The sequence below is a fragment of the Astatotilapia calliptera genome, chromosome 2 (assembly GCF_964374335.1).
Source record: "Astatotilapia calliptera chromosome 2, fAstCal68.1, whole genome shotgun sequence".
Lineage (NCBI taxonomy): Eukaryota > Metazoa > Chordata > Actinopteri > Cichliformes > Cichlidae > Astatotilapia > Astatotilapia calliptera.
In genome coordinates, this window is record NC_137423.1 from 2,047,438 (window position 1) to 2,065,232 (window position 17,795).

At 39.8% G+C, this 17,795-nt stretch overlaps 1 protein-coding gene across 4 annotated transcripts in view; it reads right to left on the reverse strand.

The window, feature by feature from the left end:
• Positions 1-17,795, reverse strand: part of csnk1a1 (casein kinase 1, alpha 1) — a 28,351-nt gene that overhangs the window by 8,234 nt on the left and 2,322 nt on the right. For 2 of the 4 annotated variants that reach the window (XM_026181574.2, XM_026181555.2), the window contains exons 3-5: positions 9,918-10,044; positions 9,666-9,764; positions 2,255-2,338 (exon numbers count right to left, since the gene is read on the reverse strand). In XM_026181574.2, the coding sequence (XP_026037359.1) occupies positions 2,255-2,338; positions 9,666-9,764; positions 9,918-10,044 (310 nt within the window). The remainder of the gene's footprint in view (positions 1-2,254; positions 2,339-9,665; positions 9,765-9,917; positions 10,045-17,795) is intronic. The other 2 variants (XM_080308921.1, XM_026181584.2) reach the window with 1 other exon arrangement.

The window sequence follows — 17,795 nt, forward strand, 5'->3', positions numbered from 1 at the left end:
TCGTCATGAGACACTCTCACAAATAAAATCACGACGGTTTAGTAATGCGGTGTGCTTACGGGAAAGTAACAGTAATCTAATTACTTTTTTGGAAGAGTAATCTTACTTGTTACTTAAAAGTAATCGGACACTTCTGCCCATTCTCCATTTTAGAAACTGCAATATGTAATCGTTTAACTGCATAACATTTGTCAAAAAAAACCCAAAAACTTTCCGATGTATTTTTGCTTTATTAGAATTTCTTTTAAAAAACAAAAACACCAAACCAAAAAAACAACCCCACCCTTAAATGCTAAATACAAAAAAAAAATCAAAAACAAAACCCCCAAAGTCAAATAAAGGCTTGATCACAACACTTTAAAATATCAGTACCTTCATTAGGTTACATCTATGCTAGCAATGTCAAAATGTTACGTCGCCCGGCTCTCGACTTAATCAGAAAACTTGACCTCTGATCTTCAAGTCAAGGTCGGTGAGATTCAAACTCGCCCAAGAGTTTTAGCAGAGGCACCAATGATATCAATTTGAAAATCCCAGGCGGCTTCCTCTAGTTATGGCATTCACAAAATGTTCAGAAAACTTGACCTCCGTCCTTGGCCTTGAGGTCAAAGTCACTGGTAGGGGGATTTTAAGTCGATACACCTGTGGTATCTATGTACCTATGTCACCTCGCTCTCAAGCTGTCACATTCACAAACATAGGCATCCAAACTGCCCGCACAACCAGCATCATGACGCCAACACCCCCGTTGACCTTTTACGGCTGAGGGGTCCAGAGAAGACACATTTCCAACAACAGGAGTTACAACTGGATGCACACTCACAGCCAATATAATACTGCCATTTATGACCGGGGGGGGGGGGGGGGGGGATAAATAAATAAATGAATAGCTCCCTCCCAAATGTGAGATGGTCAAGGGGTTGGGGGGAAAAAAGAAATCAAATTAAGGTGTCTCATCTCTGTAATTTAGGCTTGCAGCCATAATTCTACAGTGTTCACACACAAACACCCTGTTACAACATGACCAAACCTGCAATCCTATCAAGACAGAAATCCTACTCACTCCAAGACTGGAGTGAGCACACCTACAGTTCACTATACTGGCCCATTTTATTTTCCACAACTGACAAATAGTCATTATTTGATATGAGTTTTAAGCACCAGATACACTGCTCAAAAAACAAAGTACTGGTGACTGCCGGTGACGACCCCTCAGACCTAAGTAGACACTTATTGCATCAATTTGAAAATCAAAGGCAACTTTCTTGATTGCATTGACAGGATTTTCAGAAAAACCCTGACCTCTGACATTGGTTGTGTTGGTGGTAATGAAATTAACCGATGCACTAGACGGACAACAATAGGGCTTCTTTTTTTAAAGTAGTTTTTATATTTGGCTATGGTCAGTGTCACTACAGGTAGCATGACATGATAACTGGACTCTACAGAGGTCGCACGTGCAGTTCACCTTCACTGGGATGACATATCAATAATGTCCCCCGCACAGCCTCAGCTTAGCTGTAAGACTTTGAATGTCTCTTATTGAAAGATTTCATTTTAGGCTTAGAAAACCAAACACAGCAACTATAAGCGACCTTTAAAAAGGGGGATAAGAACCAGGCAACTTTAATGCCTCAACATTGAGGCACTAAAGCAGGTCAAACAGTTTATCACTGTATGTCAATCACGTTAAATGCGATTTGCTGCTGTCCTGCTGGCACATTAAGACACCAGTCTTATTGGTGAGAAAGAAATAAACTTCCATTTTTCCTTTTCTGTGTGAAATAGACTTACACAGTGCACACTGGTCTGTCAGTCCCACCACCCACCAGTACTGGTAAAGTATTAAACACTTAACAAGAATCAACCAGAACATTAGATTCTACGATTCTGCAGTTTCTCCAGTGTTTGTTCCTATTAGCTCACTGACTTCTTGTTATTAAAGTTAGGTTTGATTCATCGCTAAAACAAAATAAAAATAAAGTCATTTCACTTCCTCTTAGGCCAATGAGGACAATCAGGCACTCGTGTATAATTTAGATGAATGCAGCGTCTTTGTTACATGGCAATGACAACTACTTCTTAGCCAATGCTAACAAGATTCACACTGTTAGATGGAGTACATACGCTGGGCATTATGCAACTGCAAGATGGGTGCTGGTGGGCTAATTCATTTTAAACCAGTGTAGTAAAATATGATTGCAAAGCGACAACTGCAGTTGTGAGGCAGCTGGTGTTGTGGTAAAGGTCACACCTGGTTTAATCCTGAGAAAGATGGATCCTGAGAAGAGCTAACAGCCAAGCTTCTTTTCCTCTTCCCCACTGACGAGTCTAAACACTAGGGCAGACAGTAGAGGGGCAGGGGTCAAAATTACACAGCCTCCATCCACCTTCAGTTACAGTTAACATGAGTACAACAGGCAGTTCTGTTTGTACCCACATTGTTTTCTCCTTTTAACAACTAACACTGTCCTGTAGAGCTAGGATATGCACTGGCTTTTGTACATGCGATGCTGGATCTAAATAAGAAATACAGTTTAAATAACCGTGCTACAGATTTGATCATTCTGGCCACCTGTCTAGAAGAAATCATATTATGGTTTTCTTCTGTCAGGACAACCATGGAAAGATCAGATCAAAAGTGTGTGTAGTATGGGACACATGGATGCTTCAGTATGATGTCTGACAAACACTTGGGGGAAATAGCAAGTGCCATATCTCACTAAAGACCTGGGCACAAGTGGGGTTTTGGTAAACTGGTAGTGACGAGTGGTGAAGAGTATTTGATATTAACATAAAGCATGTAAAAAACAAAAAGCAAATTCATGGGTTAATGTCTTTTCTACAGTTAGGTTAGTATTGCCAAAAAACCAAAACCAAAAGTGGTTAATAAGTCACCTGTAAAGTCTGAAACCAACACCCAAGATTTCCTCTGATACAGTGCAACCTTACCAAAGATTTAAGGCTCTAGCAGAGGGACTAAGCTAATGTGTGGTTTGTGATTTGGTGATCTAAAAACAACAACAAACCCCAAATCTGGTTCTATTCAAGTTGGACATTCCTAGCACATAAATACTAATTTTTTAAAAATGTATTTTTTTTTTTTTTTTTTAAATGGTCAACACTGCATAAATCTGCTATGAAATATGACAGCTCTTATAACGGGCATGCGGCGTCATTTTAGCTCTTTAATAGGGGAGGTAGAAGCCAGCGAATGAGGACGTCCAGTGTTCTGTTACTGGCCTACTCAAGCTTACTTGCATTAGTGAAGAGCAATAGAGGTGCAATATTTACCCAGGGCATTCACATAGCACAGCAAACACAGAGCAAAGCTAAAAATCAATCTTTGACAAAATATACCCACCACACAGGTAACTTGTGTTTTTACTGGACACTTTCCTTGCCACAAACCAGTACGCACCAGTAACGCAGGCATAAATGACTCATGTTGGGATTTTTGGGGCCATGACCAAGCAAAGGAAGCCTCGGTCTAACATTAGATGTGCCTCATCAGTATTATACTTCACATGGCAAGGTCTGTACACGCATGCACAACACTATACTAATTCAGCACAGCTCTGCTTTGTGAAGTGGACACAGATTAGACTGCAAAGAAGCATTAAACAAATCCATGACTATAGTTTGCACATTGAGTAGAATCTGTGCCTAAATGAATACCAAACTGTCCTGAATAATAACCTTTTTCTTTTGATGAAAATGTTTTGTCCTGTTGGGACTTGTTGTTTCCATAATGACAGCACTCTTATTCACAGGGCCTGTGGGGTGGCTGCATATTAAGGAGTGGCCCAAAGCCTTACTTTCCTTAAAATTGTCAGGCCAGCTTCTTACTCTCATTTCTTTAGCAGTTATAACTAATCAGCATATTTCAATATTAGGAAGAACTTTCTGCATGACAAGAAAACAAAATATTCAAAAGCAAACTACACACAAAGTTGTAATTTTTAGGTTAAAAGCCTCCAAGTAATTGAACAAGGTTCTTAAAAAGGAAAGATGTTAGGATTTCCACTGGAAACCTTTATAAATACAACGCCTGAACTTAATGAAAAGCTTTACTTTTATCACTATTAAAACCCATCAAGTGCTCAGTTTCACCTTAATTTGACTAAAACTGCAAAGCAAACATAATACTCAGAATTTTGATTTACGGCAGCTTTTAACTTCTTGCATGCAGGCAGTGCAGAAAAAATGAGCAAGACAGGGACAAAGTGACGGTAACTCAAACTCTTAACAGTTAAATGTTGGTAATACTGATCATATTAATAAGTATACACGAGCGTGGGACCCAAGATACACGTTTCTCAACTTCCAGATGAGTCACTCAAGTGACTATCAATGATTATGAAAAACATCCGATCTGGTACTAAATGTATCAGAGGCCTGTAATGTCCACAACTGAACAGCTGTCGATTCAAAGCACAGCAAATTGTTTCCAGTGTGGACACAGCTTTAGCACCACCTCCCTGTGATCTGTGTTATGTGCTCTACACCACTTGTGTCACACACCAGGCTGCGGGCCTAATCTGCCACGAGAGATTCAATACAAATATACATAAAGTGACAATAAACTACATATCCCAAAACGCAAGCCGTCCCATGAAGAGACAGCAAACTGCCACTAGATTAAAGTGTTTCTACAACACCACTGGGTTTAGTGACCATCTCAGAATTTCCAGAAAAAGGAGAATCGATGCAGAAGGAAGGCTGTTTAATGAGAAATAGGAAAATGAATATTTGTTATTTAAGAAGAAAAACCAAAACAGCTTGTGCTGTGAGCGTGTCGGTGGTGAGGGAGGTCGATATACGTTGTATTCCTTCACATGTATTTAAAAAAGAAAAAACATCAGTCATTTTAGTCTCCATCAAAAACACAACGTGGTTCAAGAATTAAAGGCAGACTGCAACCTCAGCAGAATGTGTTCATCAAAGCTACAGCCCAGAGGGACACAGCACCAACAGCTTTACTGTGGCCACTGCCCGTGCTTCAAAGAGTTTCTCAGTGTTTTTGAAGCGGTGCATGCCAAGGCTTTGTGACCAGGGATCCACCAACCAGATAAGACTTCTTAAAAAAAAATAATGAAAAATCAATTTGTCAAAAAACAAAACACAGTAGCAGAGTGAGTGAGGGAATTTACAGGCAATCTTACATCCGTCACAGAGGGAGGTATCTGGCTTTTTCATTAGCTGTTGATAAAAGCACAGACAACACTGACACAGTGCAGTTAGCAATTTTTATATGGGGCGTGAAGGCTGACGTCTGTCTGTCCCGAGGAGCTCTTTCATGTAGCTTCAATGCATGGGACGAAGACAGGGAGGGACCGGTGTGGTGGAAAAGGCTGCTTGGTAGGATTAACATAGGACAAAAATGGGGGGGGTGCCACAAACCTCTGATAACATTACTTCATCATCCATCAAGAAGCTTTGTGTGGATTGTGTGTATGGAGACATGCCATACCATCCACAGAAGCTGAGCAGGAACGTAGTTCTCAAACTATTTAAGCTCAGGAGAGATTTTTTTCATGAGAAGAAAAACAAAAAAAACAAACAGAATTTGTGTTTGCCTGTGGTCAGCATCTCATCTGGATGGAATTATTATCCCCTTTTAACTCAAATCTTCTAATAGTTTTATTTAACTGAAATTTAATGGCGGTGTTTGCATCTTGTGTTCTTTTTAGAACACGACCATAGGTCACACCATCGATCCAACTTCACCAATCTAGTTGTGAACTGAAACAAATTTGTTCTTTTGAATAAATTCTACACGTTTCTGTATGTGCAGTTATGTATTCAGTGTGCTTGCAGAGCCCCCCTCTTCTTTTGTTTAACTACATCATTAGCTGGGGGTAGCTTATGCTGACAATGTGAAGACTGTTGAGCCATTTGTTTCTCTAAAATACAAATCTGTCCCACATTCTCAGCAGCTGCTCATCACCCACTGTGACAAAGCTCGTCCTGGACAAAGTTCACATGCTAAGTTATGACGAGGTTATTTTTGCTGCTGTAGTGTGACTTTATTAAACTTATAACTTTAAAAGTTGTTAATTAAAGCAACGTGTCAACCTATGTTGTTGCATTTATGCAAATGTTTGGAGTATTTGTAACCCAATATCAAAAATCAGATACAGAGACAGTTTAACAGTATGGCAAAGTTCAATTACATTTATCCAGTTACAAATGGTCCTTTGAGGGAAACCACAATGCTGATGGAAATGAGTCCCCGGCTCTACACCACTCATCACCTCACTCAGGCATGGTGACATGCAGACTTGAATTTGGTAACAGAGAGAGATTATGAAAGAAACTAACACTATTAAGTGGCCCAAAACGCATTAGATACTAACACTACCACAAAACAAGGTCACAAATTCGACCAAGTAAATGAAACTTACAACTATACTTCCAAGGCCTGTTATTTTTAAGGGATTTCTGTGAGAAACTGGGGTTTAATAGGAAAGCATTTAAGCAACACTACCACAGTGAAGCATCATTAACTGGTAGATAAGGACATCTGGGAAAACAAACCGGTATGTCCAGTAAACACAATAACTTCAGGAAGTAGACTCAGAATTGATTCCCACCAGTCACAAAGCTCCTTCAGCATGCTGACATTCAGTCCACGTTCATGTTGGACTTTACAGGTGTTCAACATTTTGCGACTGCATCTTGCAGTTGCGATAAGCTCATGTTGACACCACTAAACGGTGTTAGGTCCCTATCTGGACCTACAGTTGGCAACAGTAACCCTGGTTCTGCACTGCAGTTTTGGTGAGTGTGGTCACAAGATTAACCAGATGTCCACCAACTGTACGTTAATGTTAATATGAGTCCTCCCGCTGACAGCAGATCCAGAGCAAAACAACAATTACTACAAAGAAACAAAACGGATGCGAGCAGGGCTGGCTGGTTAGTAGCGATTTTCAAAATAAGAGCTTTATTTACTTATGTTCATGGATGATAATGTTGGGGATCGACGATGGTTCAAGGTTAATGGCAATAGCTTTTATAAAGAGGTGTCAAATTTGTATCCAATTTTTCTCACAGATGCATTTAGAGATTCAAGCCCATTTAAATCTACCTTCAACCAATATTCCCAACATGGGGACGGGGACTCATGAACATGTTCACAAATTAGACTTGCACATGCCAAGTCTAATTTGCGTGTGTTGGGAGAATTTTTCAGCCCTCATAATCCTAATCCATAATCCTCTTAATCCTAATAAGAGAAAACAGGAGGACTGATGTTTAAATGAGAACTTCTTCAAGCTGGAAATGGGAAATAAGGCTTTGTTCCCTCTTGTAAAATACAATTCATACTTGTGCCCAAGGCACCAAACCCTGCCGTTCAATAACACAGATTACCATGTCCCTTTCCATTTCTAGTAGACCAAAAAGAAAAGTTGCTAATATTTATAGTAATAGTCACACCTGATCTGCAGTCTTCCAAAACCAAAACAGAAAATGACGAAGGTTTCTCCATTTTAGAAACTCAAAGTTTAACTGCATTCAGGCAAAAATGCAGATACAACACTGTTGGAACAGTGTTGTATCTGCTGGATGACAGACTGTGTGTTCAGGTATATGTGGTTGTGTGTGCAGGATAAGCCCTTAAAGATTTTGTGCTCTATAAATAAAACTACAATGAAAAAGAACATGTGATGGCTGCAATGAAGAAAAGTGAGCATATTCTGAAGTTGTCCCTGAGCTTTGCTGCAACACTGTGTGCTGCTGAAAACAGCCTCTCTGCCGGTGTAGATGGTAATAATTCAGTTACCAAACAGCTGCAGGTGACTGGTTCAGACTCATGTACATTTATAACTGGCCTGCAAAAAAAACATTTTTATATATTATTACAAATTAATATTTTATATTATTTTACATTTAATTAAAACATTTTTATGAAGGGCTTGAAATCAATATGGTCTTGTGAAAATCCTCACCGTTTAAACTGCCCCCTGCTTGGTGCAGGTGTCACTGCAACAGAAAGTGGGTCGGCTCTCTTCAGCTTAAACTCCGTATCTGACCGATATGCACATTTTAATGTAGCGTCTGTGGCTTTTGGCTGCGGATGTGAGCAGCTACAAAGTTCAGTTTTGTTTTTGTCTCCCAGCTTATTGAGCAGGTGGCTTAATGAGTGACTTTGAGCTTTTTCCCTGTGTGGGATTTACTGTGATTACAGGAACAAGTGCTGCTGTTTTGGATGCTTTCCTTCACCTACGCTCACCGTCTTGTGCATATAATGTAATCATTTATTAATTTTGACTTCCCTGTGAAATCTATTACTCTACACTGTAAGTAGACAGACTGCGGCTCCACGTTAAAATATGAAACCATCATCTTCACTGCTGCTGGTATCAGAAGTCTGTTCTTTAAAAACTTGGGGCTGCATTGTTTTAACATCATTATGTTTTTTACATTCACAAGCACACTCCTAGACACACCACAGTTCTATTACAGATCTGTTTTAGTGAGAGGTTCATGTTTCCATGGTGCCGACTGGAGTCATTACACAAAGGATCAAAGCAGAAAACCAAAACGTTTGTGTTGATGACGTCACCATCAGGAGATTACTAAAGCTATACATTTACTACCAGAGGTGTCTATTAGGAAGCAGGACTTCAGCTTATCCAGATGACTTCAGGGTTAGTCCTGGTTTTCTGTAGTACAAAAGGTGATTGACTTACAGAGGTGTAACTTGCTATAGCCTCATGCTATAGATGTTCCAGACATCGACAGGTATGAAATCACTGCCCACTGACTGATTCTGCAGAATACAGCATCACCACTCCTGTAACCTCTGCATGGAGAGTTGGAGGGTGCTTCCCTGATGAGTATCAGTAATAGATCTAATTCTTAGATGCAACTTTAATCCTGTGTTTTTCCCCCGTTGGCAGCAAACACTAACACTTTGGTTGTTCATTTACCTTTAATTCATGATCCTAAAACAGGACACTTCCTGTTTGAATTCTGTTCTTAAACTTTACTCTCAAACCCTTTAAAGACAACGGGGACAGAATAAAAACTACAAGTGTCCAAAGCAGGTTATGTTGGGGGTTTCATTTTAAAATCACCGTTTTCACTGTTTCTTTTATTCACAGCATGTTTTAAGAGCAATGTGGATTCTATGCTGGGGGCATACATATGCTACTTATTGAACTGTACCTAAACCCACTGAGTGAAGCACACACTGTGTTGCATTGTCACAGAAATGTGCATGTATTAATTTGTTGATTTCGAAAAGGCATAAAATGTTCCTATATTTCTCTTTTACACTGCTGTAACTGCAGCTAGTAGAACACCTGTTCAAATTCATTTAACTTTGATCTGCCGACAAATTAGAGTCATTTCCCCTTCTTCCACTTTATGTGGAAGAAAAGTCATGTAACCCATGAAAAAGCCCCTTTTAGATGAACTGGATGCTGCCAACACCCCTTTCATGTGAACTGCAGGTGAAACCCTGGATTAACTCAGCAAGTTGATTAACCAACTTCATGTGACCGTATAGTCTAGTCGTCAGTGATTCCATATAACTGAAAGACGTATGTTGAAACTACTTCATAATATCTGGCCCCTGTCATATCACTATCCTCCAACAGGTCTATACAGTCCTTGAATATGACATACTTATGTACTGGTCCTGCATATCTTACCTTGTTACAGTGACGGCCGATGCCCATGAGAAAGTTATCTGGTTTGATGTCTCTGTGGATGAAGTTCTTTGTGTGTACATACTCGATTCTGCTGATCATCTGAAGATATAAAAATGTGTTTTAAATGTGACCAAATTACTACAATGGACAAAAGTTTCCAGGTTATATATGAAGGCAGGATACAGATAAACCTTTGCTTAGTTCCCTTTTTTTAAAAGCCTGCAGAGAAGTGGGTGTGTATGAGCTGGATACCTGGTCTGCCAGCATAAGGACAGTTTTCATGGTGAAGCGGCGAGAACAGAAGTTAAACAGGTCCTCCAGACTGGGTCCAAGCAGGTCCATAACTAGGACGTTGTAGTCCTTCTCTTGGCCATACCACCTGATGACAACAGTAACATAGAAAAGTAGGTTTTCACGGTTGATCTCAGTCACAATGCATTCTCTAAACCAACTTCACAGGCTGAATATACAGCGGTCCCTTGTTTATCCTGGGAGTTACGTTCCAAAAATAACCTGCGATAAGTGAAATCCGCAAAGTAGCCAACTTTATTTTTTACAATTACTATAGATGTTTTAAGGCTGTAAAGCCCTCACTACACACTTTATACTCGTTTCTCAGACAGGCAGGAACATTTTCACACTTTTCTCTCGTTTAAACTCTCAAGTTCAAACCTTCATAGAAAACAAGTCCAAAGGAACCCGCAGGTGGCGACGTTTTGTCGACATTGTTGTTTGTTGGGGAGAAAACGTACAAACATACAGTCCAGCACTTCAGAGTCACACTGCTAGTGATCGAAGATTTATGTAAATGTGACAAGCTGAACGTAGCCAATCAGGACGCAGGACACAATATGCCGTTTAAAACAAACAAACAAACAAACAAACAAACAAGAAAACATGCAAAAGTGCACAAAAATAAAATCCAGTGAAAGGTGAACCGCGTTGTAGCGAGGGACCACTGTAGACCCAAAGCAGGTTGGCCTCTTATAAAAAGGCTCGTTTTACGTGTCCCTTGTGCATAATAAATGAGTCGTGTATATATAAGAACAAAAGGTTACACGTCACTTTGAAACAATTCTAATGTGTTTCTGAGGTACAAACATGAGACATTAAAATGTCACGCTGTTCCATGGAAGCCCATCACATGAATTCTCTCCACCAATGACATCATTGCTTAGTGGGATTCTGGTTTAATTTAGTTGTTCCGACTGACATCCTGATGTGTCAACAAGGAAACAAGAAAACACAAGTTACTGTGACGCAGCAGAGGTTGAACTTTTTACCTTTTAAAATTGTTTTAAGACAGTCATTTTTTCCTCCCTACTCTAAAACACTACTGTGATGTGGAGGCATGTGACTCTGGAAAAAACATTGAACACAATCTGTTCACTAAAGCCAGCTATGTGTCTAGAAACATGGAAAAGAACAAACCAACCACGGTTCTTTGTATATTTATATTTTCAAAACTAATCACTGAAAGTCAGTCTTTTGATTTTGTTTTTTCATAGAATATTTTGTTAGTAAATAAATATCTGTAACAAACACCCCTTTGCTTTGCATTGATGTGCTTTCATACCTCTCTAAAAGCTCAATTTTACTGATTACAGCTTGAACCGAGATTACTTATACAGGGATTATACTTCCCACGTCCACAGGTGCTCAGGTCCCAGTGACAAGTCGCCTCATCGTTTAGTTAACACTGTAACTGTTAATTTTATTAAAAGGCAAAAGAATGAAATCGCAGCTAGAATTGCTGAAACATAACACCTGTTCTTAAACAGCTCCCATGACTTCCAGTTCACCTAAGTATCAATTTCAAGATCTTGTTCATCACAGACACACACATTCACAAAAATATGGGCAGTATGTAACACCAGGTCCAGCTACACATGGTGGCAACTAGAGCTGCACGATTAATCGTTAGAAAATCACGATCTCAATTAGGGCTGCCACGATTAGTCGACTAGTCACGATTATGTCGACTATTAAAATCGTCGACGACTAATTTAATAGTCGACGCGTCGTTTGAAGCTTTGTAAGATCCCAAAAGACGCAGGAATAATAGCAGGATTTAAGAGTGTAATAACGGACTGAAACAGAAGATGGCAGCACTGCATGTACAAGGATGCCAGCTGCCGTTAAACCCCGAAGAAGAAGAAGCAGCTGTGTCCCAGAATTCATAGCGCAGCCCAGCTCAGTTGTCAACAATGGCGGCAGCTAGTTAGTTTTAATATTACTCTTATTATTCTTTCTGGGTCACAAAATAAACGTTTAACATATTTTCAGGCGAGAATGTAGCTGTGTAAACCTCAAATATCTGCTCAGTTTATCAGGACACCGCATATTTTCAAAAGCGCTCCGACGTTTTCGGAGACGTCTGTTACCCACTAGCTCGATAGCTAGCCGGGGGCAAGGCTAACTAGAGCCGTGAGAACACCGGACTCCCGGCAAATCGTTTTCAAACCCACCGCCGTCTTTCGCTACTCAGGTTAAATATATATATATAAGTCACTTAGATAACTTCAAAATGTTATTGTTTGTCTTTTTTTAGTATTTTATTTGTTCCTGAGTAAATCGGTTTGGCTGAGATTAAAGTTATAGTTTTTTGCACAGCTAAAACTGTCAAGCAGACAGCTGATTATCAGAAGTGTGAGACGCTGGAGAATTTACTCCGGTGTCCTGTTATATTTTAGATAGCAAGGAGTTTATTAAACTTCACCGAAACAATCTGCAAATTTCATTAAAAATTAATAAACTACCATCTTGTCTTTATTTTTAGTTAGCACAAACACTTCAAGCTGTAAGCTAATGATAGTTATATAAGACCGGATGCTGCTGGTGCAATAAGCTGTAGTTTTACGTCCAATGGATGATGATCTGATTAGTCGACTAATCGCAAAAATAATCGGTGACTAGTCAACTATCAAAATAATCGTTTGTGGCAGCCCTAATCTCAATTCATACTTATGTGCGATCTCATTTCCAAATGACAACGATTTAAAAAAAAAAAAAAAAGAAAAAAAAAAAAGACGATTGTACCGCATTTTGATCCGGGACGTAATCTGCATGAAAACAAGCGCTCACTCTTCCTACCACGTGATACAGAAGCTGGCTGCTAAAATTAGCAGGGAAAAACAACGGAGAGCACGTCAGGGATGACAAGAAAGTGACAGGAGAAAATCCGTCCCGGTCAACCACCCAAACATCAATAACGGGAACCTTATACAGCGCTTCCCTATACACGTCGAACTCCCGCAGGCACAAAGAAATCACGGAGGCTATCACTTATCACCTGACCAAAGATATGGCTCCCATCAACACTGTGCAAAACAAGGGATTTAGGAAAATGATCAACACCCTCGACAAACGCTACACAGTGCCGTCCCGCAACTATTTTTCTATTGTTGCACTACCTGCTCTGTACACGCAGCGTCGAGCAACGGTGGAGACGGAATCTCAAGCAGGCAACGACAAAATGAGACATTTGTTGTTTTTATGTCTCAACTGTTGCGAAGTTGATGTGCAGTTAATAAGCGCAATAAATATTTATACTGGAAAAGAAAATTGTGAGAGAATCGTGATCTCAATTCTAAGCAAAAAAAATCGTGATTCTCATTTTATGCAAAATCGTGCAGCCCTAGTGGCAACCATGCTGGTGCACATTAAAAAAAAACAAAAAAAAACTTGTTGAGTTGTCCATAACATTACAGAAGGTCTCTGAGGGCGAAAAATGATACCTGTGACATTTTACTTTGTATGCCGTGGCCTGTAAATGGTGGAAACTGAGGAAGGGCTCAGTTGTCATTAAAGTCTGCCTTCACTGAGGCCCGTGCTATGATGTCCCATGACTTGGCGAATCCAAATAGGTGCTAATGGAAGTAGGGTGTTTATTGACCTTCGATTTGAAATGGAATAATGAAATCTTTGTGTTTGAATAAACTTTTAATTAAAAGTAACATAACTGAGTGATTAATCCACTTTATATTTTTTAAACTATCAAAGATTTGGGGGAAATTTTGAGCCCAGAGGGAAACGGGTGTGATTGTGTGCTGCCACTGAAAAAACTCAAATGATTTAAAACAAAACTGCAGTCTCACTAACGTTAACTTCATAGTTTCATTTTGTTTTCACTCAGAACAGGCTATACTCTTATGTCAACAAGGTCTAGAGGCAACATTTCAAAATGAAGAGAACAGTTTGTGGCACTGCATTTGACTGAAGTAATACTGAAGGTGTAACAGGGTCGACTGACAATTTATACTACAGTTACCACTCTGTGGGTAACTGACAATTTTATTGCTATGTTTGGTTTTTGCTTTTGTATTATTTTATATTTGTATCGATCAGCACTTTGGTCTACCAGGTGTGTTTATAAAGTGCTATATAAATAAACGATGATGACGATACTTTAAATAAACCGGGTGGGGATGAAAGGTGTATGGCAATGAGGGTCAAGCGTCATGATTCCTTGTTAAGGAATGTAATTAACGGTTACAAATGCCTTTTTGACACTGCCCATTAAACAGGGACTTAATTCAATGAATATCAGTCTCTTAGTTTTAGACGAGCTGATGAGTCAACTAAACGAGACCAAAAGAAAAAAAAGAGACTAAGAAATGAATTCCCAGGAACAACCCTACCTGTAACTGCCATAATTATCTTATGGCACGATATATTTTCAATCCATAAGCCTGGTGGGAATCAACTATAGTCACAATATGCACACAACTGACAGCTTTACCATGATTTTGAAGTCTGTAACATTCACAGGCCATAATCATGACCCCAACACAAGGCTTGAGTCACTTCTTTACACACAAAAAAAGCCCGAGCCACAGTGAGGAAGTTGCACAAACTGGTATAGGTGGGGCCTGAATAAAAGTCAAGTCAGACCGTAGCAGGAATGTAGGAGAGGCAGCAAGATCAGCAGGTTGCGCAGGCTGTAGGCAAGAGTGTTTCAACATGAAACCAGAACTATGAGCACCAAGACTCACTGAACACAGCTTGTTTGCAATACAGTTAAAGTGGAAACTTACTTTAGACTTAAACTACAAAAAAGCCAAATTGAAACAAGCCTAAACTGGGATTTATGGTTTACAACCATTTTATAACCCATACTAGTGGCTATTAAGGCTTTTATAGGATTTTCAGGCTACATCACCCTAGAAAACATTCCACAGCATTACAAAGCAACTGTTGACAGGAAATTCTCACCAGATGTTGGTAACAACCCCTCTAATCCACATATGCAAATTCAAACCATAGATGTCCATAAATGATGTGTAATAATGAGGAACTATGTGGGATCACAGAGTTGGACACAGCTACTGGCAATCCTCAGTAGGTGGCAGCAGATTTTTATCAAGAACGTCTCAGTACATTAATCCTTCCATCAATGAAGCATGACAGTGCCGTATGAAAAATAGCCCCACGCTATTATGTTCCCAGCTGCAGACTTCCCTCTTTTTGGGCTAATATGCAGTGTCTTTGGCCTCTAAACACTGTGTGTACTGAGGCATCCAAAGAGTTTAATTTCAGTCTCATCTGACCAGACTATGTTCTCCTTAGACCCCGACGACACGGTATATGACATGAATAGATGACTACCAGAATGTAAACACGTCAGAAAAGCTGCCGTTTAGCACACTGTTAAACACCAAAGTCAGTCGTTTCACTGAAAGTCCAGTTTAACTGGGAAAAAACAAATGCAGTACTCCTAAATATCCACTGATTAGTGTGTAATTATGTCTTTCAACAAACAGATGCAGGCTCAATTTAGATGTAGTTTATTAAATGAACACATACATTACTGAGATGGACATGGCCGTTCAGCCTAATCACAGTTCATGTATGTTGCTAGAGACCATTCATCTACGTAGTACTGCCAAAGGCTGAGGAGAGTGCTATAGATACAAATTTTAATTGTTGTGAAGGATCATAAAAGTTAATCTCATTTATTTAGCCCTAAATCACAACAGTTGTCTCAAGGCGCTTTACAGACCCTACAATGACACAAAGAAAACAGGTAAATATCACACCTATGAGCAAGCCCTTTGGTGACAGCGGGAAGGAACAACTCCCTTTTAACAGGAAGAAACCTCCAGCAGAACCAGCCTCAGGGAGGGGCGGGGCCATCTGCTGCAACCGGTCGGGGGCGAGCATACTTGGATTCTACGTTTGACAATCTAGTCCAAGTAGGGAAAAGTTGAAAGAAAACCCCCAAAACAACTCAATTTAATGTGAAAACCACCAACATGTTGAAAGAAAGCTTTTCATTATTTGAAATACAAATATAAGGTGGGCAACAAAGTTCTGTCCAACCATTCATATAAAACTGCAGCAAATTCCTTTTTTGTTCTACTACAGAACAATCGGGGAGACAAGACGCCACTAATTATTCCTGATAGTTCTTGTCCACCACAAGACAGACGGGTGTATTGTTGCTGCCCTAACATTTATGTTTTTATTCCATACACAGTTGGTGCAGAGCACCCACAACTGTGTTCTACATGTACAGTGACAGAAGGCTTTGGTGGCTTTTTAGTCGTCTCATTGTTTTAACACACAAAACAAATGGCTACGCTACACACCAGCTACACACTCCAAACACATTCAATGTCAAATCTCTCACATTTCAAACTCGCCATCACTCCCAAAACTTTCCTCTCTTTCTAAGCAACCATATGCCACGTGCTGCCACATCATTTTTGATTGGCTCATGTGGTACATTTTGTAACCAATGAAAGAAAAGTGTCTGTTTTAGTTTGGAGGGATTATCCCCTCGGGTATGAAACCTGCTTGCGAGCGCTGACCTTAGAAAATCCAGCTACAAGTCTAAGATACAAAAAGAAAAATGAATTCTTTTATTTTTTTAATAGAACACTTAAATGCTAAAACAAGTGCCAGGAGCATTAACAAACGGTACATGATCAGCAGCTTGTTCTGAAGGTCAAATATGAACATTATCACGTGGCTGCTTTGGATAGTTTGATGCATGAAGTCGAAATGCCAAAGACAGGTTAATCTTTCTTTCTTTTTTTAATTAAACTATTGACTATCACGCTTTGTCACAATGAATATCTGAGTGAAGACACAATGTCTAAACGTTACCTAAATATATTTCTTTGAGAAATGGCTGCTGCACCATGGCGTGCTTGAAATCAGTTGGTACAGTTCCCATTAGAAGACAGGTGTTAATAATGGACAACACACTAGGTCCAATAGTTTCAAAGACGTCTTTAAAATAACGAGTGGGGATAATGTCGAGGCGACACAGAAACAGGCTCAAAGGCATCCAACAGCTGATAAATTTGGGGGAACAGAAGCTGGAGGAGTGATATGAGACCTGATAGCAGTGACCTTATTGACAAAAAACAAGAGTTTTCACAGGTGGCTGGAGACCCTGGAAAGTGTTTGGTGGTTGATAGCAGAACTAATGGTGTTAATAAGACACGAGGTCTGTGACAGGAATTACAGATGATGTCTGATAAATACTTCTGTCCTAAAATCCTTCCTCTAACACCATCCTGCTAACCAAACAGGGCTTAACATATCAAAGGAGAGCTGAAGGTTTTCTCTTCTTCGCTTCTAACAGCACGTTGAGTCACGTTGTTTAGCCAGGCACCTTTTTTAGGTTTAACACACTCTGTTTTAAAAGGAGCAACAGTATCAAGAGCAGCTGAACAAAGCAGGTGATCAGCACTCATCTTCAGGGAGCGACTGTCCAGCTGAGGAACACCAATAATCTGTTCTTCAGCAGGAGTGATGATGCAGACTGTGTGCAGGCATTTTAAAATGCAGTCTGTTTTTGGAATACTTCTTATTGAAATGTGTTCCTGTGTATTCAGTGATCAATTATATCAAACAACATTCAAAGGTACAGTTAGAGTCTGAAGCTCAGCTCAACCGGTCTCTGTGGGTTTACCCAGAGAGTAGTGACTGAACTAGATCTGCACGGCAGGGTGGACTCAAAAGCAATAAGGATGAGGGGCAGGTCCAGGTCAGCGCTGCTCATTTCCCAGCTCATCCTGTCTTGATGCCTTTTGGATCTTCTAATAGAAGTCTTGTTTATTTCTGTCACCTACATTTTGCCCTGACCAATTACACATGAATATTAAAAAAAATACAAAT